This window comes from Schistosoma mansoni, chromosome 2 (genome assembly GCF_000237925.1).
Source record: "Schistosoma mansoni strain Puerto Rico chromosome 2, complete genome".
In the NCBI taxonomy this organism is placed as follows: Eukaryota; Metazoa; Platyhelminthes; class Trematoda; order Strigeidida; family Schistosomatidae; genus Schistosoma; species Schistosoma mansoni.
The window spans coordinates 3079467-3106930 of NC_031496.1; the positions used below are offsets into that span (position 1 = coordinate 3079467).

The 27464-nt window shown below is 36.9% G+C and overlaps 3 protein-coding genes across 3 annotated transcripts in view; 1 reads left to right on the forward strand and 2 right to left on the reverse strand.

Moving 5' to 3' along the window:
- Window positions 1-14: 14 nt before the first annotated feature.
- Window positions 15-1213, reverse strand: Smp_133960 (hypothetical protein; the record flags this gene model as incomplete). Its single annotated transcript, XM_018795339.1, has 2 exons — window positions 15-152; window positions 1136-1213. The coding sequence occupies 2 exons, from the start codon at window positions 1211-1213 to the stop codon at window positions 15-17; spliced, it is 216 nt and encodes a 71-aa protein (XP_018649662.1).
- Window positions 1214-5007: 3794 nt separating this feature from the next.
- Smp_021800 (prefoldin subunit 3-related) lies at window positions 5008-6075 on the forward strand. Its single transcript, XM_018795340.1, has one exon. It carries the CDS (start codon window positions 5027-5029, stop codon window positions 5588-5590), a length of 564 nt encoding a protein of 187 aa, XP_018649663.1. The 5' UTR covers window positions 5008-5026; the 3' UTR covers window positions 5591-6075.
- Window positions 6076-11494: 5419 nt separating this feature from the next.
- The window catches only part of Smp_133970 (hypothetical protein), a gene marked incomplete at both ends in the record, with an annotated part of 21251 nt that continues 5281 nt past the window's right edge, over window positions 11495-27464 (reverse strand). The window contains 6 exons of the mRNA XM_018795341.1: window positions 11495-11609; window positions 13972-14326; window positions 18000-18265; window positions 20436-20556; window positions 22983-23144; window positions 26158-26565. Coding sequence (XP_018649664.1) covers window positions 11495-11609; window positions 13972-14326; window positions 18000-18265; window positions 20436-20556; window positions 22983-23144; window positions 26158-26565 — 1427 coding nt within the window. The remainder of the gene's footprint in view (window positions 11610-13971; window positions 14327-17999; window positions 18266-20435; window positions 20557-22982; window positions 23145-26157; window positions 26566-27464) is intronic.

Below are 27464 nucleotides of genomic sequence, written 5' to 3' on the forward strand. Positions count from 1 at the left end.
TTTCTAAATTTCCATTAATTACGTTGCTTGTGGATATATAATGATCGGCTTTTCATAGGGATAGCTAGTGATAAGCAAGAGACATTCGTGGACACTGAACTGAGGCTTTTGTCAGGTGTATCTGGTTTTCCTGCTAATAAAGTTTGATTTTGCTTGTTTGACGTAAATGGAAGGGTTGTGGACCAAAAATGCATGTATATCAATAATACTTTTACTTAACAATAAATTACGGAATATGGGATAGTATTTTTAGTGAGTGCATACTTAATTATTGCGCATATACGTGCACCAAACTCATAAGAAATAACTATAAGAATCATACTGCATAATGACGAAAAACTAATTAGTACAGGAAACTGCTATTACAATGTCAAATGAAAACTTATCGAAGCTATACACACGTCAAGTTAATATATCTCATTGTGTTTTAGACTTTGAACGAACTTTGTATTTCAGTTTGAAAAGTCTGGATATACAGGTAGACAACCTAGCCACTAATTATTATGTTTTAATTTATTTAACACGTAAACATTGGTACAAGGAGGTACCAAATAGATATGCACCACACAAATTATTCGATTTTTGTGAGAGCTGGGATACTGCCGGGACGCCCCAACCGATGCAGGTGGTTTACTTAGGGGGCTACACCCAGAGCCTTTTACGTAAAGGTCTAATCCACAAGGCTGTGGGTCGACGTAAGGAGATGCAGTCATATGGTAGCCGGCAATCAATAGTTGGTTCATACGCTATTTGTTTCTTTAGGATCCTGAAGCCCATGTGCACAATCGGTTTGGAATCAGGGTTTTCCAATTCTGCTAGATGGATCCCCCGTATCCACCACTGCAGTTGAAGCGACGAATATTCGCTATTCATCTACTCAATTTCGTAAACAACAGTAATGCCACAAGAAGTTAGTGAGTAGAACTTTCCTATCAGGGATTGTATACACGTGGTCATATGAGAGCATTTCGAGATGGAAAGTTGACTCTTCTTACCCTCAGCTGTACCAGGGTATTTGGAAGCACCTAGCCACTGAACATTCGTCACGCCTAAGATTCCATGGTGTAACAATGCAATCAGTTGTCGACTGCTAGATATACTAACTTCACACTTAGCTCTGGAGTGATGTAGTAACCTGTAAGCTACCATGTTTGAATATTCTTGGCAATCGCCTAGCTGCATCATTATCACCGCCGGATACTATCAGGTCCATTACATAATCCAATGGAATCAAAGATAATTATGAAGCCAAATTTAATGAGAGGTGGCTAAGGTCATTTATATGGTATACATGTATTTATGAGAGGACCTTTCGCTTCTCTAAATTAGAGGCTATTATGTTTTATAATTCACTGTGGCATTTATAACCAGCACCATGCTTTGCAGCTCAGCACTGTGAAATATTCTGTAGGATCTCATAGTGCTCACAGTGGTCTCTACAATTTAGACTTGCGTCTCTACGATTACTTCGAGATCGTCAAACTTTAGTCCCACATCACCACTATGGTCTATGTGCATATACCAGCCCCCAAATGCCCTGGTATGGCCGAGAGTGGGGAGAGCCCACTCTCCCTCTCGAAATGCTCTCACATGGCCAGCGAATATATAGCCTCTGCCAGGGAAGTCCTACTCACTGCCTTCTCGTGGCGGGGGTGTTTACGAAAGTGAGAGGACGAAAAGCGAATGTCCGGCGCTTTAACCGGGTTGGTGGACACGGAGGGTCCACCTAGGGGAGTTGGAAAACCCTGATTCCAAACCAATGGTGCACATGGGTTCCAGTATCCTGAAGGAACGAATGGCGAATGAACCTGCTGCTGGTCAACGGCTACCATGGGACTGCATCTCCTCACGATGCTCCACTGCCCTGTGGATCAGACCTTTCGTTCAAAGGCTCGGGGTGTGGCCCCCTAAGAAAACCACCTGCTTCAGTTCGGGCACCTGGGCAGTATCACAGCCCTCAAGCAAATCGGATGAGATTTGTATGGCGCATATGTATCTGGTGCTTCCTTGTACCAATATTTATGTGTTTAAATAAATAAATAAATAAACCAGTTACATTAGGAGGATTTGTAATTCCATATCTCTCTCCACCTGTCTCTTTGCGTTGCTAGAAGCTCACTAAACGATTGTTACCTTTCTTACTGCTGTTAAAGTGAATAACAATTACTACAACTTTCTCTGTGTTTAGTGGTGTCTGTAAATTACCACTATGTATATATAACAAATCAGTTCAATCCGCAGGACATGTGCCAATCACATACAGTCTCTTTATTTAGAGGAGGCTTATTTCAGTCAGTGATTGTTGCATAATGACTCTATATCAACATTACATATACCTGCACATCATTTTGGTATGCTTTTCAACCTATTATTTTCTAGGACCAGTGTTCGCTCTGGACACTATGGGGTGCTGTGTAGAAATAGTTAGTTTACAAAGGCGACTGAATTGATGCAAAGTTCGTTCCACAAAGCTACTGACTGTATAACTCATCGGATAGCTAATACATCGATGACTACATGGATCCCACTTATTATGTTTTATATAGATAGTTGGGAATGCATTTGATCTCATACGAGAATTTAGGACTACTTGAATTGTGTTGCATAAAATATTGTTAGAAAAATCTTGTACCACCCTTTAGCATATGATTCTATAGGTGCACAGAAATTAAAACTACTATCTATCTGGTTATGGGAACTCTTGGAGCTGATATTTGAAGCAATCACGGCCTGTAAAGCTGAGGTTTCTTGTGGACCTGTGTCACCATATGCTAGCTAATCTGTCTCTATCCCCGCAGTTTATCAACGGAAAGATAAGTATAAAGACATTTACTCCCTTAAAAATACGCAACTTTAATTTTAAAGGGGAAAAAATCAGTGACAGTTATTGTCGTGTTCTTCCGTAGTCTTTATTTGCTAGTTTAAACATTGGTATTTTATTTTCCTTTACTCTTGCTAGTTCTAATGTACTACGTTTTACATCCAGTTCCTTTCTACTTAGTTCCTGAACTGTCATCAAATTAGAATAAATCTCTAGAACTGAGTGAATCATCTGTGGTCACTAAGAATTGTAAGAGCAATCTTGATAAACCGGATTATACATACAAGCAAAGCATAAAATAGGGAGATGGCCTTCAAACCCAATGTTTATAGATATATTGCGAATGACCTTGCTTATGATTCAAAAAGTCCTTGAAATTCCACTTTAAAACCTCACAGTCTGAAAACAAGAGTTTCTGTATCACGCTGTCTCAGTTGTAAGGTGTATGTTGCATACTACTACGCAAGTCACCATTGCGGGTCCAATTAGTCAGAGGTTGAGCGTAGGTATCGCATATCTCAGACATCTAATTTGATGGTTCACAGCCTCATTAACTGATTTTCCAACTTTACATAGTACTATGTGTAAGCTTTGTGATTACTTACTCGATCGTTCCACTTTACACTATTAAAGCTTCGAAAATATCTATGGTAAAATAATAGTACTCTAAGAATTCTCTACTTTCAAAAAGCGCTTCCCGCATCCTTACAGTAAAAGAAAACAAACTTCTACGCTGTATACCTTCATCGTTTATTAGACATGAATATCGTTTTACACTGTAGGTGGTGCCAGTTGGAAAAAAACGGATGTTTTCTGAATTAGTATCAAGATTTATTCAGTTGCCAACTCATCATGGCTAGCGAAACTTCCCAGATATAGAGGGAAATGAAACATCCGTTTTTTCCAGACAAATGTGAACAGAAAATCAGTTGTTTATCATATAAGTCATTAGGTTATTCAGACACAACATAAAACCTGATACATGCATCGGTTCAAGTTATCATGCCATATCAACCCAGAGAAATATAATTATTTCAAGACAAATCCCAGAGTAATAGAAGTAGTAACAGTGTCACTAGGAGTAGCAGATATCATGTATGAAAAAGTATAAGGAACTTCCGTAGCTTAGGTTCTAAAGGAAAACAAAGAGTGAATGTACCTACTCTATTGCTAACGATTCTGAACCATGTCACCTAAATTCTCTAATCATTGGTTACAATAATCACGTGGACCCCAACCAGGTTGTCTCTACCTATTAATATGGTTCAGTCCAATTGTCGATGAATTCATGGATTGGTTCCACATTTTGGTTTGGGTACGCTTAGGTTTTTTTAACCTGATCCAACACGAGACAACATTGCCTATGGAGGTGGGCGGTATTGAGTTACTTTACCAGGTTCCCAATTACCTACTTCACGTAAGTAGGCTTGGATCTGTTTTCCGATTGACTCCTAAAAGATTTTTTTTAGTACTTAACTACGTTTATTTTTAACCATCTTGTGGTAAAGTTAAAAAAAATACCTAGTGGAAATCGTAATGGGTTGTGCAGTTGGGTTTTTTCATAGCCACCTTCTGACCTGTAAATATCTGTCAAGTGCTTAAAACCTTGTGTCAAAGCCTTAAAATGATATTAAATATTTTATAAACTATCAAACGTCACCCTTAGGTTTGAAGAAACATCGTTCATTGAACTTTCAGTACGTAACCAGTTCTGTACCCGAATGTGAGTCAGTTTCACTTACCTTTCAAATATGTAGTAGTAAATATTTATTATTATTATTTGAACACATAAATGTTGGTACGAATGGGAACTGAATACATATGCGCCATACAAACCACTTGAATTGTGTGATGGCTATGATACTGCCCAGGTGCCCAGACCGAAGCAGGATAACAAAAAAATAAACACTCATTAACCCAGCCACATTATTAATTGCCTCTAGCCACTCATTTATTTTATCTGGTTGACTTATACCTGTCCAAAAACTACGACTTATCATCGTAGCCTGGTCTTATCTCCATTAACTTAGATTAAATTCCCATCTTCAGGTTTACAGATGACAGGGAGTTGCAAGGTAGGCCAATTTTAGTAATGGTAAAAAATATTTGTAATTCAAGTTTTTAGCGTCATATTTCTTATCATTAAGATTATGAGTTCTCACAACATATTATTTACCAATGTTTATAGTTTTAGTTCCATTGATTATGGCCGACACAAGCAACAACTCAAAAGATAATGACATGGATAAGAAAGGAATACCAAGAGCTGAGTTCATCGAAGATGTAGATGCTTACATGAAAGCTAATAATTTTTCAACTCTTATGGAAGCTGGACGTTCTTTTGAAGAATTATACCAAAAATATAAAATTATCGAACAAGCTTTATTACAGCGTAAAATAAGATTAATGCAACAATTGCCAGATATACAGAAAACATTAGCTGTTGTTCGACAATTACAAAAACAAAATACTAATTTAGATGTAACTTTTGAAATATCTAATCAATTATTTACACGTGCTCATATTCCTAAAGCAGATAGAGTTGGTTTATGGTTAGGTGCTAATGTTATGCTAGAATATGATCTTGAAGAAGCTGACAAAATATTAGTTGAAAATGAACAATCAGCTCAACAATCCTTACAAGATGTAGATCAAACATTAGAATTTCTTAAAAGTCAAACAACTACAGTTGAAGTAAATTTAGCCCGCTTACATAATTTGTCTGTAAAACGTGGACGTCAAAATCAGTCATCTGAAGTGAATGCATAAAAAAAATACACAATATGATTTGATTCCAGCAAGTACTACTTAAGAATAGACTGTCACCTATGAAGTTTTTCAGATATTAGTATATATATATATCATATAAAGTCAATGGACATGCTTATGTGTACATTACGTAGGTTTACTTGGTTTTACATTTTTTTCTGAATAAGTTCGTTATGCTTGAGCTAGTTCTGGGGATTTGACATCCCCAACAAAGTTACTTTTCATATGTAAACTGTATATTGTTTCGAGAGCTTTTTAGAATTAAGTAATCTCTAACTTTTCTCACTGAATACTTAGTTCTTTGTTTTATGTACCTCTATTGTTTCTAACGGTTGCTTCCATTTACCATAATCTCGAAAAAAACTATACTCAGTACACCACTTGTTTTCTGTTAAAGTGGTAAACTGTAAAGTGAAAGTTGAAATCTTTTTTTTTTGTGTGTAAACGTTCTACCACTTACTGTGGAAACATTATTCTAAATAGTGTATAAATCTTTTTCATATTGTTTTGAAAAAAATGTTTTAGAAATGTTGCTCGCATCTGCTGGGATCACCGGGTACGTAATAGTGAAGTTAGACGCAGGATACTAGGGAATGATAGTAAGTCAGTTGATGAAGTCATGAATCTTCATCGACTGAGATGGTTGGGCCACGTGTTACGTATGCCTGAACATCGATTACGGCGACGCGCTATGCTGACTAGTATAGGGAATGGTTGGAAGAGAGTTAGGGGTGGCCAAACAAAAACATGGCATCAGTGCTTGAAGTCACTAACTTCTAGTTTCAGTCATGTTGGTAGATACAGACTACTTGGTTGGGGTCCGTGTGACTATCGTAACCAATGGTTGGAGACTCTATGTGACGACTCAGAATCGATCACAATGGCGTAGGCGTATACACTCTTCGTCTTCTCATAAACTATGAAATTAAAATTACTTCATATCTGTCTTTCTTCCTGTACTGTATCCTTATATACAATCTTTCCTTATGTATTGCCACCAGTAAATTAACTGCTTCAATGAATTCGGTGTTCATCTTGTTGTGCTAATGAGTGGGGTTATGGCAACTTGGACCGATGCATAAATGTGCCTGGTCCCACGTTGTAGCTGAGTGACTGATATTGTTTTGAATTTTATTCTTTCTGTTCAATATTGATATTACTAAGAATTGTATTAAGAACGTTTGAATCGATAACTGCATCTCTGTGCTAATGTGGTATGGCAACTCGAACTGATGTACGTACGTACGAAGTTCAAAGTTGTAACTGACTGAATAACTTTTCTCACGAATGATAAGATTAAATATCTATAGGAAATGTATTCTATAAGTTTGCAGGATTACTCAATTAAATTTATAGCTTAATTAGATTTTTGTAGTGGTTTTGATTATCCCATCGTCGAATATTTCGACTGAAATTTTAATCGATACTATTGGACATATGTGCATCTTGTACAGATTGCCTCAATGTTAATCATTGTGACAGGTTTATATGGAACCGATAACATGTGGGTAGCTATACAAACTTGTGACATAATGGCTATATTAATCAGTCAGTCACAACGTAGAACTTCGTACGTACGTACATCAGTTCGAGTTGCTATACCACATCAGCACAGAGATACAGTTGTCGATTCAAATCCTATAGTGGTAGAAGTAGTAAGAGTACAAACAGTAGTCGGAAAGATTAGGGTTTGAAGATGTTATTGAAGGAGTATAATCCAGTGAAATAAATTTGAAAAGAGGAAAAAGATAGGGACATGAAGAATTCAGGAGATCAGAATTTGGCAGAACACAAAGAGTGGAAGCACTTTCGCCATTGCAAACGATTTTGAGCCATGTCATTCAATTTGCATAGAATGCACATATGCCAACTAAGATTGATCAAATTTAAGTCAAAATATCCGACAATTGGATAATCGAAATCATTACAAATTAAATTAGAATTAATATGCGTTGCATGATTAATTGGCTCTGTGAAGTAAGTCAGTAGTTAATTAAATAACTAATAAGTGTCTTGATCAAAAGGTGTTGAGTTCGAATGTCCGAGTGTACATCAACTCTGAAGTGCAAATACTTATTTATTTATTTAAACATATAAATATTGGTACAAAGGGGCACCAGATACATATGCACCGCACAAATCTCATTCGATTTGCGTGAGGGCTGTGATACTGCCAAGGTGCCTAAACTAAAGAGGTGGTTTTCTTAGGGGGCCACACCCGGAGCCTTTGACCTAAAGGTCTGATCTACAAGGCAGTGGAGCATCGTGAGGAGATGCAGTCCCATGGTAGCCAATCACCTACAATATGTTCATACGCCATTTGTTCGTTCAGGACACTGGAGCTCATGTGCATCATTGATATGGAATCAGGATTTTCCAACTCCCCTAGGTGGGCTTTCTGTGTCCACCAACCCGGTTAAAGCGCCGGACATTTGCTTTTCGTCCTCTCACTTTCGTGACTGACTGACTGACTGAACAACACCCCAGCCACGAGAAGGCAGTGAGTAGGACATCTCTGGTAGAAGCTATATTCACGTGGCCATGTGAGAGCATTTGGAGAGGGAGAGTGGACTCCCCTCCACTCTCGGCCGTACCAGTGCATTTGGGGGCAAATACATCCAAATGAGGTCTCCGAAATAGGATATGTTTATCGACCGTTGTTGCTACCTTGACGTGGTGGTCGGGCTTGCCTATCGTGATGAACCAATCGAGCTATACTGACTGGAACAATCGTTCATCAAGGTCCTACCATGCCAGACAGGTCAGCTAAAGAGCGGTAAGAGCAGCAAACCCAAGGTCCGAAGGCGAAGTCGTACTGCTGACTGTACAGAGGTGTGACAGCAGTAAGATGTTTTCTTCAGACAACCAGCATGACAGCGATGCTGCCTTCCCACAAGGAGGGGTGGGGTTAGAAAAGGTCGACCCTAAAAATGCATACCTCGCCTTATCCCACGGATTTCCGTCTCCGGCGGTAAGGTCCTTTAAAGAACGGGGCTAACACAAAAACTACCCACAGAAAGGTCGTGTGTGGCCGACCTCAAGCAGTTGTCCCTTGGGCACTGTGGTCACGCTCTCAGGTCATTAAGACCACTTTTAACCCAATTTCCTTTTCAGGTACCTCTAGAAGAACTCTTCCACGGTGTGGGCAACCGGGGAGTGATAACTGCTCTCATATCTCTAACAGCACTCAAGATCACTGTATTCATAATCAATCTCCTTCTTCAATTCCTACTATTCCTTCTACCTCGACTGAGGCATACATTTAGTAAGGCTATTCAGAAACCTTTTTGGAGCTCCTTAACAGTTAGCTTTTCATCTATACGTCTAAGGCGAAGTTTTGAAATAAGTTGAAACACAAATGTACTGATATGTGATATCTTAGCTTAAGGTGCGCTTAGTACCATCGTCTAGCAGGATATGCCATCCAGAAAAGTCAGTTGCATAAATATATTAGTTGGCATGATTTGTGATTAATTCCAGTACGAGGACACACATTGAGGAAATCACCCAACTGCGTCACAAGGTAAGCCCTCACATGGAATCCTGAAGGCCAAAGGAAAAGAGGAAGACCAAAGAACATATTACGCCGAGAAATGGAGATAGACATGAGAAGAATGAACAACAACTGGATAGAACTAGAAAGGAAGGCTCAGGTCGGAGTGGGTTGGAGAATCCTGGTTGGTGGCCTATGCTCCATTGGGAGTAACAGGTGTAAGTAAGTAATTAAGTTCAGTACGGTGGCAGAAGTTTGCACTAGTTTCCTAAAAATATTATATCTCTAATCACATAAGTTTTTCTTCATTGAACTTATTGACTTTCTTGTGTTCTCAAGTTAAGAGTTATCAACTGAAGGGATATACTCCGTAATCTATGCGGATAGTTGTTTATAAAACTTGTTTAAACAATAGTGAGATGTTAATAAGAAAAACCATCGTCTAGCAGGATATGCCATCCAGAAAAGTCAGTTGCATAAATATATTAGTTGGCATGATTTGTGATTAATTCCAGTACGAGGACACACATTGAGGAAATCACCCAACTGCGTCACAAGGCAAGCCCTCACATGGAATCTTTGAAATAAAAAAAAGATTCAGTATCCGTTTGTTTTCTTTTTAAAAATATTTGGAGAATTTCAATCGATTTGATCTGCACAATTAGCATAGTGAACACAACAAAACTTAATCTTCTTCATTATCTCGGTTTTCAGTAAGAAAGTCTCTAGAATACTTTTCCTGTCTTCTAAATACAAAGTTTTGTTTCGGGATTGGTTTAGATCTGTATCTATTTAAACAACAGTATCTGCCTGAGTGGCGAGAGTCTGCTCTCTCTCCTCGAAATGCTCTCACATGGTCGTGCGTATACAGCCCCTGTCAGGGAAGTCCCACTCACTGCCTTCTCGTGCCAGGGGTGTTGTTGACAAAGTTGAGAGGTCGAAAAGCGAATTTCTGGCGCTTTAACCGGGTTGGTGGACACGGATAGTCCACCTAGGGGAGTTGGAAAATCCTGATTCCATATCAATGATGCACATGGGCTCCAGTGTCCTGAACGAACAAATGGCGTATGAACATATTGTAGGTGATTGGCTACCATGGGACTGCATCTCCTCACGATGCTCCACTGCCTTGTGGATCAGACCTTTAGGTCAAAGGCTCCGGGTGTGGCCCCCTAAGAAAACCACCTGTTTCGGTTTGGACACCTGGGTAGTATCACAGCCCTCACACAAATCAAATGAGATTTGTGTGGCGCATATACATCTGGTACTCCTTTGTACCAATATTTATGTTTAAATAAATAAATAAACAGCATCTGCCTAAGAAATCCCGAAAACTAATAAGTTGGTAACTGAATAAGTGTTGTCACCAGCACAATACGCTAATTTCAGATTCCTTAGTTCATAACACCTGTATGAAATGGAAGATATATGAATATCTATCATATTTAATAAACACAACAAATCAGTACATTCCATGTTATTCTACAGTTGTGTTATAACCATTGAAAGTTAAAGATGTGGAGATATAAATGTGTCATCAAACGACTGTTCGCGTACATCACGGATATTTCACTTTGTAAAACTCTAGTAAACTGTTTTAGGAAAGCACTGCTGAAAAATCCAAAATAGATGTTTAAATTATATATTTTTGATCACATTAGTAATAGTGAGGTTAGACACAGGGTATTAGGGAATGATGGTAAACCAGTTGATGAGATCATGAATCTTCATCAACTAAGATGGTAGAACCACGTGTTATGTATGCCTGAACACCGATTACCAGGACGCACAATGCTGACTAGTATAGGGAATAGTTGGAAGAGAGTTAGGGACGACCAAACCAAAACGTGGCATCGGTCCATAAAGTCACTAACTTCTAGTTTGAGCCATGTTGGCAGATACAGACTACTTAGTTGGAAGTCCACGTGATTATCGTAATCAATGGTTGGAGACTCTGTGTGGCATGGCTGAGAATCGATCACTATAGTCTAATTATATACACTTCCGTTAAACTATGATATTAAAATTACTTTATATCTGTCTTTCTTCCTATATTATATCCTTATATACAACCTTTCTTTTATATATTACCACCACTAAATTAACTACTTCAATGAATTCGGTGTTCATCTTGTTGTGCTAATGAGTGAGGTTATGGCAACTTGGATCGATGCATATTTATGTGCCTGGTCCTACGTTGTAGCTGACTGATATAAACTGAACATTACTATATTTAGTAACAAGTCATAGAATCATCAATTTATAACATAATGACAAGTAATAAATTTCATGAAGCAATTATATTAAAATAATCAATGTATTCGTTGAAAGATCTCCCATTATATTGTTTATGATACATAATCTTTTGAATATAAAAGAAACTGTTTGCAAGAATTCAAATTTAATCACCTTCAAAATGTTAAATTTTTCAATGTTGATGAATTTTCTGTAAAAATATTTTGTTTGTAAATTTTATTAATATCTGTAACCATGGTGATTTGTTCAAGAATTTTACGTCCATATAACCTATTTATGGTATATGAAATGATTGATCAAAAAAAAAAACTTTTGAAAATATTATTTTAAAAAGTGAATAAAATATATACGATTATGTAAGCAAAGATGGATGGTGGCTATCAGTGGAATCTAGAGCTCGCATTTCATCCTATTTGGGAGTCGTCAGCTAGATGTACCTGCATCTTAGAGTTGATGTTCACTCTGGGACTCAAACCCAGTACCTTTCATTTTAAGCGCCATCGCGTTATCCACTCAGCTACTGGGTCCTGATAGCCACTTGCTTCTGCAATGGACTGAAGTATAAATTGACATGGAGATGCAGGTACATTCAGCTGACGAGTCCCAAATAAGACGAAACACGCGTCCAACTGGATTTCACTCTTAGCCACTATCCATCTTTGCTTAGAATACTTGTGAATTAAGGCTATATCGAGGCAATACGCACAGTATGCACATATGCCAATTAGAGACTGACCAGTTGCAGTCCTAAACATCAATGGGAAGATTCAAACAATTAATACTCAGTGAATTAATACGATTATGGTTTTGTTATATCCTGAAGAGAATTATGAATGGTACCGTTTGAGAACTATTTATGTACCAATATGATGCGTATATTTCCTATTGTATAATTGTTAAGTAAATAAACTATTCGTATTCATGTTCCCCTTATTATAAGCTGTATTTTAACCCATAAACTACTACTGTACGATCTACCATTCGGGAGTTATACCCCCTATTCCAGTTATTCCCCTAGTCACAGCCACATTTAGCTGAAGCTTGTACAAATGTTATTTTCTATTTTATGGCACGATGTGGTCTGTCTGTTTGGTATATAAAGCCAGTATGTTTGAGAATAATGATTCATATTGCAGAGGCTGTTATTGGTGTTTTGGACTTAACTGGCTGGGCTAGGCAGAAAACAAGACTGATAAGTACTCTAAACTGCTCGTACGGTTTTCGTGTGTTATTTGGTCCGATTGATAAGTCGCTGTTCTCTAATCGGCGGTCTTATCACGTTGAATATTATCAGGGCATCCAGGCGGGCACAAAATATAACAGGTTCACATGAAAATTAATCTCATATGTGAATTCTGAATTGTATGTAAAAATGGGTAGGTTTACTATCAGGCATCAACCTATCTGGCAATTAGTGAGTTGAAATCAAGTGGTATATAGATATGACTCTATGATACATTCATTTCATTAATTCACATTACTTTGAATTACTCTTTTATGGTCGCGCAACATTTTGCAAGTCCTCCTTACGACATTCACAGGAGGATAGTGTTTCTACTAAATTAAGCTGATTACGAATGTCTGGGATTAGGTATGATAAGTTTTACTAGGGTTGCGGACACATTCCAGGATTCTAAGGAAACGGTATGTATGAGCCTGAGATGGTGGAGAAGATTTGTAGCTCAGGTAGATGATTTTGATGTAGGTTTGTTCTCTGAGCTGGATGGTTTGGTCGTGGAGCTTTCATTGTCCTTCTGAACGACATCATCAGCACAAACTTCGGGTTGAAGTGAAGTGTTTGAATTTCTCCACATGTGATTCACAGCTTGTCCTGAAATTGAGCGACACATCCACCATTGTCTTCAGTAAATTACTATCTCACAACAGACCTGGCAGAACTACACTGTTCATTGGTGGTCTAACTTCAATTGACTGATGATCTTAAGTATTAAAATTACTATGATATCCACAAAATCCCCTTCTGATAAATGAGTAGGTTTTTATTTGATGGATTCGTGCAATGAATCTTTAAGCTGATGATCAATTTAAAATTATGGTTGACCCCCCCAAAAAAATTTATTCAGCTGTCAAAATTAGTTACCCTTACATTTACACACAAAAGTAAAACTATATCTGATAGATATAATTTAAAATTTAATATCAGAAGGGTTTTTTAGATATTCTAGTAATTTTAATAGTTGAGATCGTGAGTCAGTTGAAGCTAGAACACCATGAAAAACCTGGAAGCACTGGACGGCCGTTTCGTCCTAGTATGCGAACCCTCGGCAGAGCGCATTCACGATCCCGCCTCATGGGTCGAACCCACGACCTATCGGTTTTGCTCACGAACGCTTAACCTATAGACTACTGAGCAAGCCGGCATCGAACGCTGTTAATGTCTAACTTCAACTAATCCACTAAATTGGGCGAAACATCCATCATTGTGTCCAGTGAGTTACTATCTCACAACAGACCCGGTTGAAATGCTGACGAGTCTGACAAAGGGACGAAACAACCATCCAGTACTTTCAGGTTTTCCATAATGATCTAGCTTCCATTGACTCATGATCTCAACGATTAAAATGATCATCAGATTAACTTACGATAATAAAACTCTTCATGAACTACTAACCTTGTACTTGATACTTTATCATTGATTAATTGATCAACAACTTTCATTAGATTCTTCATTCCATTATATCCTAATCTCTTCAATAATATACTATTCTTTTTCCTACTTGGTAACTGATTACAAATGATATAGCTTAACATTTGACCAATTGTATTACGTCTTATATTACTATGTAGAAACTTATCCCATAATGTTGTACATATTACATGGATAGCAATCACATGATCTATACATGATATATAAGCTTCTAATGATTTATATGATTCATTTTGTAAAAATTTTGTACTTGAATCTTCACTTATACGACTTAATAAGGTTGTAATTATAATTTCGGCATAAGAATTTAATAAATGACCTTGATTAATTGCATTTAAATAATAACATAATTGTTGAATTGTTTTTAAACCATTTAAACAAACCTGAAAAAGAAAAATGAACATTGAATGATATCTCAGAAAGGGTTTTTAATGGATATTATAGTAATGTTTTGGTAGTTGAGATTATGAGTTGATTGAAGCTAGACCGCCATGGAAAACCTGAAAGTGCTGGACAGCTGTTTCGACTTTTTGTGAGACTTCTCAGCAGTGCGCATCCACGATCCCACCTCTATAGTGACTGGCTTCAAGAGGTATTTCCTGGGGTTCTAGTGAAAAGCGGTGAAGTTCAACCAGGTCTGTTGTGAGATAGTAACTCACTGAAGACTATGGTGGATGTGTCGCTCAATTTCGTGGATTAGTTGGAGTTAGACATTAACACCGTTGGATGCCGGCGTGCTCAGTGATCTAGAGGTTAAGCGTTCATGCGCGAGACCGATAGGTCCTGAGTTCGAATCTCGCGAGGCAGGATCATGGATGTGTACTGCTGAGGAGTCCCACAATAGTACCAAACGGCTGTCCAGTGCTTTCATGGTGGTCTAGCTTCAATTGACTGATGATCTCAGCTATATAATGAAAAACTTGTTAACTTAATCTGTTTTCAGTGAATATGAATGATTAAGAAGTTTCAATTGAAGTAAGTTAGATGAATAACATGCTTATTGATTATCTAAATATGAGAGGATAGATTTAATCATAAATTTTTAAGCATATTGTAAAAGTATGGGAAAACCAAGAAATATCCTCATTATATCAAGTAATGATATCATTAGGTGAATCTTCTTGGATATATGATTTCTTAAACAGCTGATAAACTTGTATCTTCTTATGGTTTATCCAGTGATATTTCATGTCCAAAAAATCTTTCTATTTGCTAGAACAATATAGGGACAAAATAGATCTGGAAGATGTGATGTATTTGTATATTGTATATTTCGAACAATCTGGTCACACGTACTAGTCAAAGCACTCACTGACTTCTCGTGACATTACTGTTGTTCACGAAATTGAGAGAACGAAAAGCGAATGTCCGTCGCTTTAACCGGGTTGGTTGATATGGAGAATCCATCCAGTAGAGTTGGAAAATCCTAATTCCATATCAATGGTGCACATGGGTTCCAGATTCTTGAGGGAACAAATGGCGTATGAATCTGTTGTTAGTCATAGGCTGCCATGTGACTGCATCGCTTAACATTGCTCCACTGCTTTGTGGATTCGACCTTTAGGTCGAAGGCTTTCGGTGTGACTCCCCCCCCAAGAAAACCACTTGCCTCGGTGTGGGCACCCGGTCAGTATCACAACCCACACACAAATGAAGTGACTTGTGTAGTGCATATGTATTCGGTTCCCCTTTGTACCAATGTTTATATGTCCAAATAAATAAATAAAATATCGAAACGATAAGAAGTTATCCCACCATTCTGGGGCCTAAAAGAAATTAAGGTTTACCAGTGAAGACTCATGGTTATAACAAACTATCGTACACATAGAGGTGGCTTATGTTTCCTAACAGCCAATACCTCTATAAACTTAAGAATACTCCCTTGACAACTTTTATAGAAATTCCTAAAAGATTTTTTGAGGTTGATTCCTTGACTTGTTTTAACTATGTGTTTTGTAATCAAGGAGGATGGTTTTCTACTCCCTGAGTTAATCGAGGCATTTGAGATCACGTGATCATTAAGCCATTTTGTTACATGTTTCATTAAAGTTGATTTCAAAGTTCGGTTACTCCTATCTATGTATATGTCCAAACATCACTCTGTTTTTACTAGACCTTTTAATCAATTAATTTTTCGTAGTTTTCAGGTAAAAATGTCTTGATAAGCATATATGTGACCAGATCAACTTCGCCTTTACAGTAGCAAGAAAGTCCAGGATGTGGGTTTCTTCATGTTTGGAACTCATTATCTGGGTTTACTTGCATCAAAATGTTGATTACACTTCGGGACTCGACGTCAGTCCTTAATGCCAACAAAGAAAATATACAAACGCTCACTAATAAACCAAAAACTTATCCACTTTGCACACATTAATGCTTGTCTGAACTCAGTAGACAAGCCGAAAACGCACTAGTCATTTAAAGTGAAAAGTAATTTATTCGAGTCCTACAGTGAACAGCGGAAATTGAATTCTTTGAGTAAAGAAAGCTTTTCTCACTGTTATCAATAGTGTAGTAATAAACTGTAGGGGGGGGATCACTACTAACATCTATTCTGAGTTATATTTCATAACATTCCTAGTCACTGGGTTTCATGATCTCTTGGATCCCAAGAGGTGATGGATTCGTCTGGAACGGGGAAGTTTTAGTCATATACAGCTGCCATTTATGGTACGTTGCTATTTTATAACTTGTACACTTCTTCCGTTCAGTTCAAGGGTCCTCAAATAACCCTGTATATGAAATCCGCTAAGATGAGATTCAATTCAATCTAATAAAGTAGTGTTTAAATATGTTAATACCTATTTGATTGTCGTCATTTTATCTAAGCACATACAGTCTGGCTTTGTCATTACTAACATAATATCGCCATCGGACATCAGCAGTCTATGGGAAAAAACGTGTAGTGTCACCGAACATCCTTAGCTTGGAGAGACCGGGTTTTACAAGTACTAAACAGAAATACTCTCATTAACAGAGATGAAATGATGAGTAAGTTTAGGAATGAAATTATTATAAAGAAACGTATCTATTTCCTTTTCAGTTTGATGCACATACAATATCAGGGTTTTTTCAAACCCCGTATAAACCCTTATCTAACCATTAACGCAGTTAAAGCGTCTTACGTCTGCTTTCTTAAGAACGTTTTCGACATGTGGAGATAGTGAGTAGAAATCCCCAGCCAAAAGACACAAACAAGTGACCTTATGAGACTATTTTGAAAAAAGAGAGATAATTTATCCCAGCAGCCTTGTCTAGGAACTTTCAGGAATTTATTGACTGTTATAATATTCAACTCTTGTTTCAATCATTTAACGAATGGTAACTACTTTTTGGATAACTCTTAACATTCTCAAGTCCTGCATTATATATATATATATATATAGTCTGTTTCCATGTACTAACGTGAGCGGGAACCTGGGTGTTGGGGATCAGCCTAATCATCTACTCTACTTATACCCACAAATGATTACAATTGCTACAAAGAATCATTGCATAATTATTGTTGGTTCAAAAAGAAAGAATGAATGAGTCTGCTCAAAAAAAATAAAAGAGATTCGCGAGATTCGAACCCGGGACCTACCACTCTCGAGCCAGAGCCCGCGAGTGTGGGATCGTGGATGTGCACTGCCACTGAGGAGTCCCATAATAGGACGAAACGGCCGTCCAGTGCTTCCAGGTTTTCCATGGTAGTCTAGCTTCAATTATGAAAATACTAAATCTCCACAAAACCCCTTCTGATAATAAAAGAATGTAATGTTTCTACGTAAGCAATACAGAAACAGCTATTGAGCCCCAATAGTTGTGCCATGCTTCGATGTAGCACTCTTCTTCAAAAAAACCTACTAGGTTTCACCATGTTACTGTGACTGGAAGGCAAGGGAGGGTGAACATCTATACACAATATATAATTCAATAACTTACATGTGAACGTAAACATTTAATAGTTTGTTCAATTCCATGTATAAGTATATTTATATATTTTGAATTACTAAATATAATCTCTAATGATTTAACATTCATTGCTTCAAGTAAATTTTGTATCATATTTGTAGCTTTAATTTGTTCTTCCCAATGATTTGATGATATTGATTGAAGAATTTCTTCTTGTATTCCTATTGGTTTGTTAATTCTTTTAGAAGGATTAATCGATTTCTTGATAATATGTGAATTCTTTTGAATTCCTTTTTTATATGATAATGTTGGTGATGATGAGTATTTCGACTTCTGTGTAGAAATAATCATTTGCTTCTCTTGACTGAATATCAATACAAAATAATGAAATATAATTTAGATCAGAAGGGGTTTTCCTGGATATTTCACTATTTTCATAGTTGAAATCATGAGTCGATTGAAGCTAGACCACCATGGAAAACCTAGAAGCACTGGACGGCCGTTTCGTCCTATTATGGGACTACTCAGCAGTGTGTATTCACGACCCTGCCTCGTGAGATTCGAACCCAGCACCTACCAGTCTCACGCCAGAGCGCTTAATCACTAGACCATTGAGCCTGCATCGGATGGTTTCACAATAGCAGGAAACGGCCGTCCAGTGCTTCCAGGTTTTCCATGGTCATCTAGCTTCAATTGACTCATGATTTCAACTATGAAAATATGATTTAATCATACTAATGATTAAGATATTGAATGAACATACTTTAGTATTACATAATATGTTGGCGCACGCCTATCGGTTAATTCTTATCCAATCAGCGCTAGTCGATATTTGAAGATGATTCTAGAATCTTCTCATGTAAAAGCTATAGATATACTAATGTTTCTTTTTTTGTGCTTCTTATTTCCATCTACTCTTGTTATTTGGAATATAATTTCGTTCCTGTTCAATTGTGTTCCGATTTAGGGAATTGTCTAGTGAATTTGTGTCCAAGAATACTAAGTAATAGGAATAGCTGGATTGTAATAAGAGAAATTATAACACATATCAAGTAAATAAAATGTACGGAGTTAAAAAAAACCCTGATTCCACATCAATGGGGCACATAGGTCCCAGGATCCTGAAGGAACAAATGGCGTATGAACCTGTTGTTGGCCACCGGCTAACATGTGACTGCACTTCCTAACGTTACTCCACTGCCTTATGGATTAAACCTTTAGGTTCAAGTCTCCGGGTGTGGCTTCGGTCTGGGCACTCATTCAGTATCAAAGCCCACACACAAATAAAGTGACTTGTGTGGTGCATATTTATTCGGTGCCTCTTTGTACCAATATTTATGTTTTCATATAAATAGATGAAATGGAAACATTAAGTAATCATGCGTTAATCTTGTATCGAGCACTAATAATTAAAGATGAAGAAATCCTAACTTCATGTAGGATTTCAATTATCTTTCAAAAAGTTAATTGTTCTAGTACACTGTTGACTGAGTTTTAAAACTGAATTGGTAATGGATGTGAAGTCAAGTTCTTTATTGACTGTTGAATTTCAAAATTTAATTGGTAGTTTAAATTCACCCTATTGCACAAGCAAGTGGCTATCAGGAATCAGTAGCTCAGTGGCTGACGCGATGACGTTTGAAGCGAAACGTACCAGGTTCGAGTCCCAGAGTGAACATCAACTCTGAAATGGAGACACATCCAACTGAAGAGTCCTAAATAGGATGAAACGCGCGTCAAGCTGGATTCCACTGCTACCTACTATCCATCTTCGTTTAGTTGGTAGATTGTTTGACAAGAAAATGACTAAATTAAATGGATACATTTTGAGTTACAGAATTTTGTTAGAACTTTCTTCACATCACAATTTAATTTGCACTCTTAGTTTACAGTTATATAATATACCCTCGTGGGATAAAGTAGTTTTACATTGGTTTTCATTAGAACCGGACACCATCCAGACTTTCACGCGGTCACTCAAACAGTACAGTTCAATCCCGTTTAACAGGAGAGCTAGACACCGCTTAGGCTTAACCTGAGCAGTACAGCTCGATCCCGTTTCTCAGGAGAGCTGGACACTACTATTGACAGTTATTAATTCAAACTATGTGGGAAACAGGTTTTTTTTCATCGACTTTCATTATTCATATACTTGTATAAAATTTACTTAGTATTGTTTGTTTGGATCTTCCCATTGATGTTTTTAGGACTGCAACTGGTCATTCTCTAATTGGCATATGTACATACTGTGCGTATTGCCTCGATATAGCCTAAATTCACAAGCATGGTAAGCAAAGATGGATAGTGGCTAGCAGTGGCCGAGTGGATAACGCAATGGCATTTGAAGCGAACAGTACTGGGTTTGAGTCCCAGAGTGAACATCAACTCCGAGATGCAGGTACATCCATCTGACGAGTCCCAAATAGGACGAAACGCGCGTCAAACTGGATTCCACTGCTAGCCATTATCTATCTTTGCTTATATACGTATATAGTTGTGAATTTCAATGAATTTATAAAAAAAGTAAAATTTACTTTTTATTAGTAGTATGTTCCATTTTAGACTGTTCTTTATTGACATTTAAATGAATATCATCCATACTTCTATAGATTTTATTATTTATACTATATTTAGATTGTTTATATGAATTCTGATCTAAGAATTTAAAAAAAAAAAGAAGTCAGTTGTAAGAACTTCATTGTGAAATAGATTGACATGGAAATCATTAATTTGATTATTAGTTAAAACTCATTTGTTTATTTGAGCACATGAATATTGTTACTAAGGGGCACCAGATATATATGCATCACACAAGTCATTTGATTTGTGTGTGGGTTGTGATACTGACCAGGTGCACAGACCGAAACAGGTGGTTTTCTTAGGAGACAACACCTGGAGCCTTTGACCTAAAGGTCTGATCCATAAGGCAATGAAGCAACGTAAGTAAATGCAGTCACATAGTAGCCTGTGACCAGCAATAAGTTCATACGTCAGTTGTTCGTTCAGGATCCTGGAGCACATGTGCACCATTGATTTTGAATCAGGGTTTTCCAACTCTGCTGGATGGATTTTCCATATCAACCAACCCGGTTAAAGCTTTGGATATTCGCTTTTCGTCTACTCGATTTCGTAAACAACAGTAATGTCACGAGAAGGCAGTGAGTATGACTTTTCTGGCAGTGGTTGCATGCACATGGCCATATGAGAGCATTTAGAGAGATAGAGAGCTGACACTCTCCACCCTCGGCCGTACCAGGGCATTTGGTTGGATGTTAATTTGGCTTATCATATATAACAGAGATATGCCGTAAGAAAATATACTATATCAGACCAAAGTCTCAAAACGTTTTTAATCAAAACAAATATTTCAATAATTTATTCATATAATTAACATTTAGTTGCTCAATTATCAATGTCGCAAATTTTCGGTGAACCGTCTTCCTTATTTAATATTCGGTATCAGTGCCTCAAGATAGTAAAAGCTGGCAACGATGACTGAGTGCAACATGTCGGCATAGTAAATCGTGAATGTGAGCGTTTTTAAACTATCAGCAATGACAGAAGATCAATGCAAATGCCTTGTTTTTGTATGCGGCTCACAGTCTCCAGAAGATACCGACATCAGAACCAGAATTCTGAGTAAAATTGAACAGTGTCCAAATATCACCCTTCAAGAGGTGACTACCTAATGTCAGCGTCTAGTGAACTTGAAACATGACACCTCAATTTTGGAAAATAATGGTCGACTCCTTTGTGTACAGGCAGTAAGTGGTAAGAAAGATTCCTATATGCAAAAGCAGAACACAACCATTAGGAAGCTTCCATCCGCATGTTGGTTTTGAAGACAGCTGCATTACGAAAGGTTCTGCCCATACATAAACTACCGATGTACTAAATGTCAGCTCAAAGGAGGTAAAGAAACATGTTGTAAGAAGAAGATGCACCGTCGCTCACCACGTGTTCATTACCGGAGACGTAAACATTACTCATCATCTAATAGAATAATAGTGGCATATACTAGAACAGAACATAATCGAAGGTAATATGTGACTTTAGAGATTAATGGACGCTGTGCCCGTCTGCAGCTCGACACTGCTTCAGACATTTTATTCATCAGCCGGAAAACATGCAGTCATATTGGCGTACTGTGAAATTTGAGGGAACTAATGATATCTGATAAGCTTTTAGGGCGAGACTAAACTATATGAACGACCTTTGAACAAATCTTAAATGACCTTGAGAAATATTAGTCAATCAGAAGACAGTTAGGATACAGTAAAAATATATTATATAAAACTCAAAAATTAAAGAGGATACTGTTTTTTTTTTTACATGACTCAAAAACTTATCAAGGTTAGATATAGGTTCAGAAGTTCTAAAATCATAGTGCAAACGGTACAGGAACTCATCCATTTAGCTCCATAATAGTCGACCTCTGGAACCATGATAAGGTCTCAAAAATTCTTTTAGCCTCGACCACATAGCTTCAATGTTGTTGGTATGTTGGTATGGTTTAGGTTTAAGGATGAGACTATAAATTATGGACGACCTTTGAGCGACGCTAGAGTGACTCTGAGAGTGTCGACATAATAACTAAGACTAAATGAGGGTTATAAACCTGTGTGAAGAATTCAAATTATGATTTACAGTTCATGGTTAAGGTTAGGAATTATACTTAGGGTTTTCATCACGAACTGACATCAGCTATAATGCCAAAACTGTATTTATACAAATGGATAATTGAATTTCGCGCCAAAATCTTATGATCACTTCTCTTGTAGACACTGAATTATCATGTCTTCTCTAAAATCCGTTGTAAACCGACTGTATGTAAGCATCAGGTACCGAACTTAGCGCCGTGACCTTGAAAAGCTTCTGATTGGCTCGTCCATATAGTTTAGTCTCGCCGCTCTTAGAGATTCAAATTATCCCAGGGAGAACTTAACCATTTACATTAACTTGAATAACATGCAGTAAACAGACCTCAAGTACAAGAACACTTTACTAATGATTAACAACTAACATGAAACTAAATTGTCAAATATATTTCAATCAAAATTTCTTATTTAGAATGAACTTACTTGATGAATATGAAGTTTCATTTCTCCATTTCTTTGGTACTTTTTCAAGATATTCATAGGATGATGGTCGATATGTTTTATTATTAGATGTTATTAAATAATCATCATTATCTTGATTAGTCCACAGATTTGAATCTAAACATAATGGATAATGTTGATTTTCTATATTGTCAGGTTTCATTTGAAATAAGTTACTTTGAAGATTTCTTATTATTTGGGGGGAAGGGAGGAGGAAAACAAATGACGGAAGAATATCAAATAATTTCAAAGTTGGAAGGGGTTTTTGTAGATATTATAAAAATTTCATTAGTTGAGATCTTGAGTCAATTGAAGCTAGACCATTATGGAAAACGTGGAAGCACTAGAGAGGGCCATTTCGTCCTAGTATGGGACTCCTTAGCAGTGCGTATTCACGATCTCGTCTAGCGTGAACCAAACCCAGGACCTATCAGTCTCCTGGGTTCGAATCTCGCGAGGCGGGATCGTGGATGCGCACTGATGAGAAGTTCCATACTAGGACGAAATGGCCGTCTAGTGCTTCGACGTTTTCCATGGTGGTCTAGCTTCAATTGACTCATGATTTCAACTATATATAAAAAATTACTAAAAATCTTCACAAACAACCCTCATATCATAACAACAAGCAATACGAAAAGTTTATCATTCATGGCAAAGGAAGCATGTAATATACATAATACTTACTCATGATTACTCTCGGATAATTTTTTAGCATTCAACTTAGTCAATTGATTAAATAACCATTGTTTACGACGTCTAGATACAGAATTACGTAAACTTTCCAAACCTCGATTTATCTGAAAGAGCAAAAGAAGCATTTATTTAAACAGATTTATAACGTATATCTGACTAAATTTAATGCTTATTTTCAAAAAGATATAGTATATTTTTGTTGAGGAAGCTCTAAGAAGCTCAGAAGGAACCGAACATATTCCATCCAATCAGCCTTTGGAAGAATATTCCAGAATCACTATGTGTAGTTTCCCTATTGGACAAATGCTAATAACACCCTGTATGCGGATTGGATAACTATAATGATGGTTTCGGTTTTACTAACAACTATAAATACCTGATAGTTTTGTCCCATAATTGACACTGTATTGGAAATAACATTCTTTCCATTTTTCCTCTGTCTTCTCATTTTGCGACTTGGGAAGGTTCTAGCGTTCGAGTGCCCAAGTATTACGTGACATCTAAGTTCGAGATATAACAATTTTGAAAGTTTAACATGTGATTACTAGACTTATCTTCCGTTGATTTGATTCATATATAGAGAAATTTGAACACATCACTTCTATTTGAAGTTTGTACTGACGATATCGTTCAGAAGAACAATGAAAGCTCCATTACTGAACCATCCAGCTTAGAGAATAAAACTCCACCAAAATCATCCACCTGAGTTACAAATCTCCACCATCTTAAAAACTGCTTCCCTTTCAAGAAAAGGGGTCATCGAATTATCTTATAGCTGATTATAATATATTTCAAAAGATGAAGAGATTGTAAATACTCTCTAGTATGAGATATTCCACAGACTTGTTTAGATATTTGAATGAGAACACAAGTGGGAACAGCCGAATGTATTTGAACAGAATGTCTTAGTAAAATCTGAGAACTATACAGGAAATACTTCATTTGCAAAATGTTCATCAATTGTCTAAGACTTCATTGTTCTTTCGTTTCCACATCAATCATTCTCTGTTCTCATTCTCTTTTCATCCATCGAAAGTGAAATGCTTCATGGTAAACAGTTAACAAGATCAAAGAAAAGAGAACGAGAACAGAGAATGATTGATGTGGAAACGAAAGAACAATGAAGTCTTAGACAATTGATGAACATTTTGCAAATGAAGTATTTTATATAGTTGAGATCATGAGTCAATTGAAGCTAGACCACCATAGAAAACCTGGAAGCACTGGATGGTAATTTCGTCCCCCCCCCTTCTGATAATGAAGTATTTACTGTATGGTGTACAGATTTTACTAAGACGTTCTGTAATTTTGTATTGAAATACATCCGATTGTCTCCACTTGTACTCTCGTTTACTACAATGGTATTGAATATTCCAATTAGGTCAATAAATCATATGTTGAGCACAGCTATACAATAATATCTAAGTTATACAATTTAGAATCAAATCAATACAAAACATCAGATCCATTGTTATATTGGTTCATAATCATTTATCTAGTATTGATTTGATACCTACATGTCCTTCGGTACAATTGATGATTTAAAGGTTATGACAACAAAAGATCATTCAATGATCCTAAAGTATATGTGATCTGTTTTTTTTGCATTAACAACTTTTGATCATTTATTTTCGATTCAATTTTAACTTGATCCAATAATTCAGTCAGTCAGTTAGTCACAACGTAGAACTTCGTACATACGTACATCAGTTCGAGTTGCCATACCACATTAACACAGAGATGCAGTTGTCGATTCAAATCCCATAGTGGTAAAAGTAGTAAGAGTATATGCAGTAATCGGAAAGATTAGGATTTGAAGATGTTATTGAAGGAGTATAATTCAATGAAATAAATTTGGAGACAGAAAAAAAGATAAAGTTATAAAGAATTCAGAAGATTAGAATTTGAAAGAACACAAACAGTGGATGCACCTTCGCCATTGCAAACGATTTTGAGTCATAACATTCAAGGTCTCTAACCATCGGTTGTTATCACCTCTCGGATCCTAACCAGGTAGTCTATACCTACCAACATGGCTTAGTCCACTTGTCAGTGACTTCATGCAGTTGTGTCACGTTTAAGTCTGGTCGCTCATAGCTTTCTTCCAACCTACTCTTACATCATAAAACATTGCACGTCGGGGAATCCGGTAGTTGGACATACGTAACACATATCCCATCCATTTTAACTGATGGAGTTTCACTACTCTGTCAACTGATTCACCATCCTTACCTAGTACCCGTTTCGTAACAACTGCATTACTTACTCAGTGGTCCCACGATATACGAGGGGTTTGAAGATGGTATTCAAGGAGTATAATTCGGTGAAATAAATTTGAAAAGAGAAAAAAGATGGAGACATGAACAATTCAGATGATTAGAATTTGGGGAGAACACAAAAAGTGATCCAATAATTACATAAACTAGTATCATAATAACGATTGAACATACCTGATTTTCAGTACTTTGATTGCAACAATTCATTGGACAGTTTATTTCTTCTTCATTGAATGTATCTGGAAGATCTGGAATTACATTAATTGTTGTTGGCTGTGGTTCATTATAAATCTTGTCTGTATGTGATAGACACTTCATATCTTTACTATGATCTAATTGACTTTGAATTTGTTTAGAAGAATGGTGAAGTTTCATTTGATCACTATATCTTCGAACGGACTTGGGTATATCTGATTGACATGATTTTAAACTTTTACGATATTCTGATATTTGATAATATGATGATCCATTTAAATGATTCATTTTATTTGAATCTAAATGAATAATTGGCATATCATATCTTTCTGAAGTATTTCGACGAATAGATGAATCTACAGAATCACTTCTATAATCCGAATGATGAATCCTTCTATTGCCTGTAAAATATAGATAATCTATTAAATTCTATCATGTCAATTATTCACTTGGGAAAGGTCCTATTGTTTTTAGTTTTGTTCTGGAAATTTGAATTTTATCTTTCCGCGACAAGAAAGGCTAAATTGACCTACAACTTACATTTCCTACTTGGAATTCCTTGGCTGTCATTGATTGACGAATTTTTCTTAGTACCGTATTTTGTGGCTCTCTCAAGGGTAACCTAATTGGTTTTAGAGGATTTTAATAGGTAGAATAGCTCAGTTACTAATTATGTTTATTATTCTTGAATAGTCCATATAAAATATTACTACTCCTCTAGATTATCAGTTAAGTAATCTCACATTTATCAGTGTGTAAATCTCGTCAAATACATATTTTAACAGTTGAATTCGGGAATCAGTTAAAGCGAGACCAACATAGAAAGCCTGGAAGCACTCGCAAGATTCGAACCGAGAACGTACCAGTCTCGCGCCAGAGCACTTAATCGATAGACCACTGAGCCGGCATCCGATGGTGTTTATGTCTAACTCCAACCAATCCACGAAGTTGAGCAACCGTTGACCAATTGTCTTCAGTGAGTTCCTATCTCACATTTCACGTGGATGTGCACTGCTGAGGAGTCCCACAATAGAACAAAACGGCCGTCCAGTGCTTCCAGGTTTTCTATGGTGGTCTAGATTCAATTGAATCTCACTTGGTATTGTTTGGTTGAATCTTTCCATTGATGTTTTTAGGACTGCAACTGGTCAGTCTCTAATTGGCATATGTGCATACTGTGTAAATTGCCTCGATATAGCCTTAATTCACAAGCATTATAAAGAAAGCTGGATAATGGCTATCAGTGGGATCCAGGACACGCGTTTCGTTCTATTATAATGCTTGTGAATTAAGGCTATAT

Bases quoted from the DNA above. Each gene is read 5' to 3' on its own strand.
- Smp_021800 (XM_018795340.1), top strand. From the start codon at position 5,027: ATGGCCGACACAAGCAACAACTCAAAAGATAATGACATGGATAAGAAA.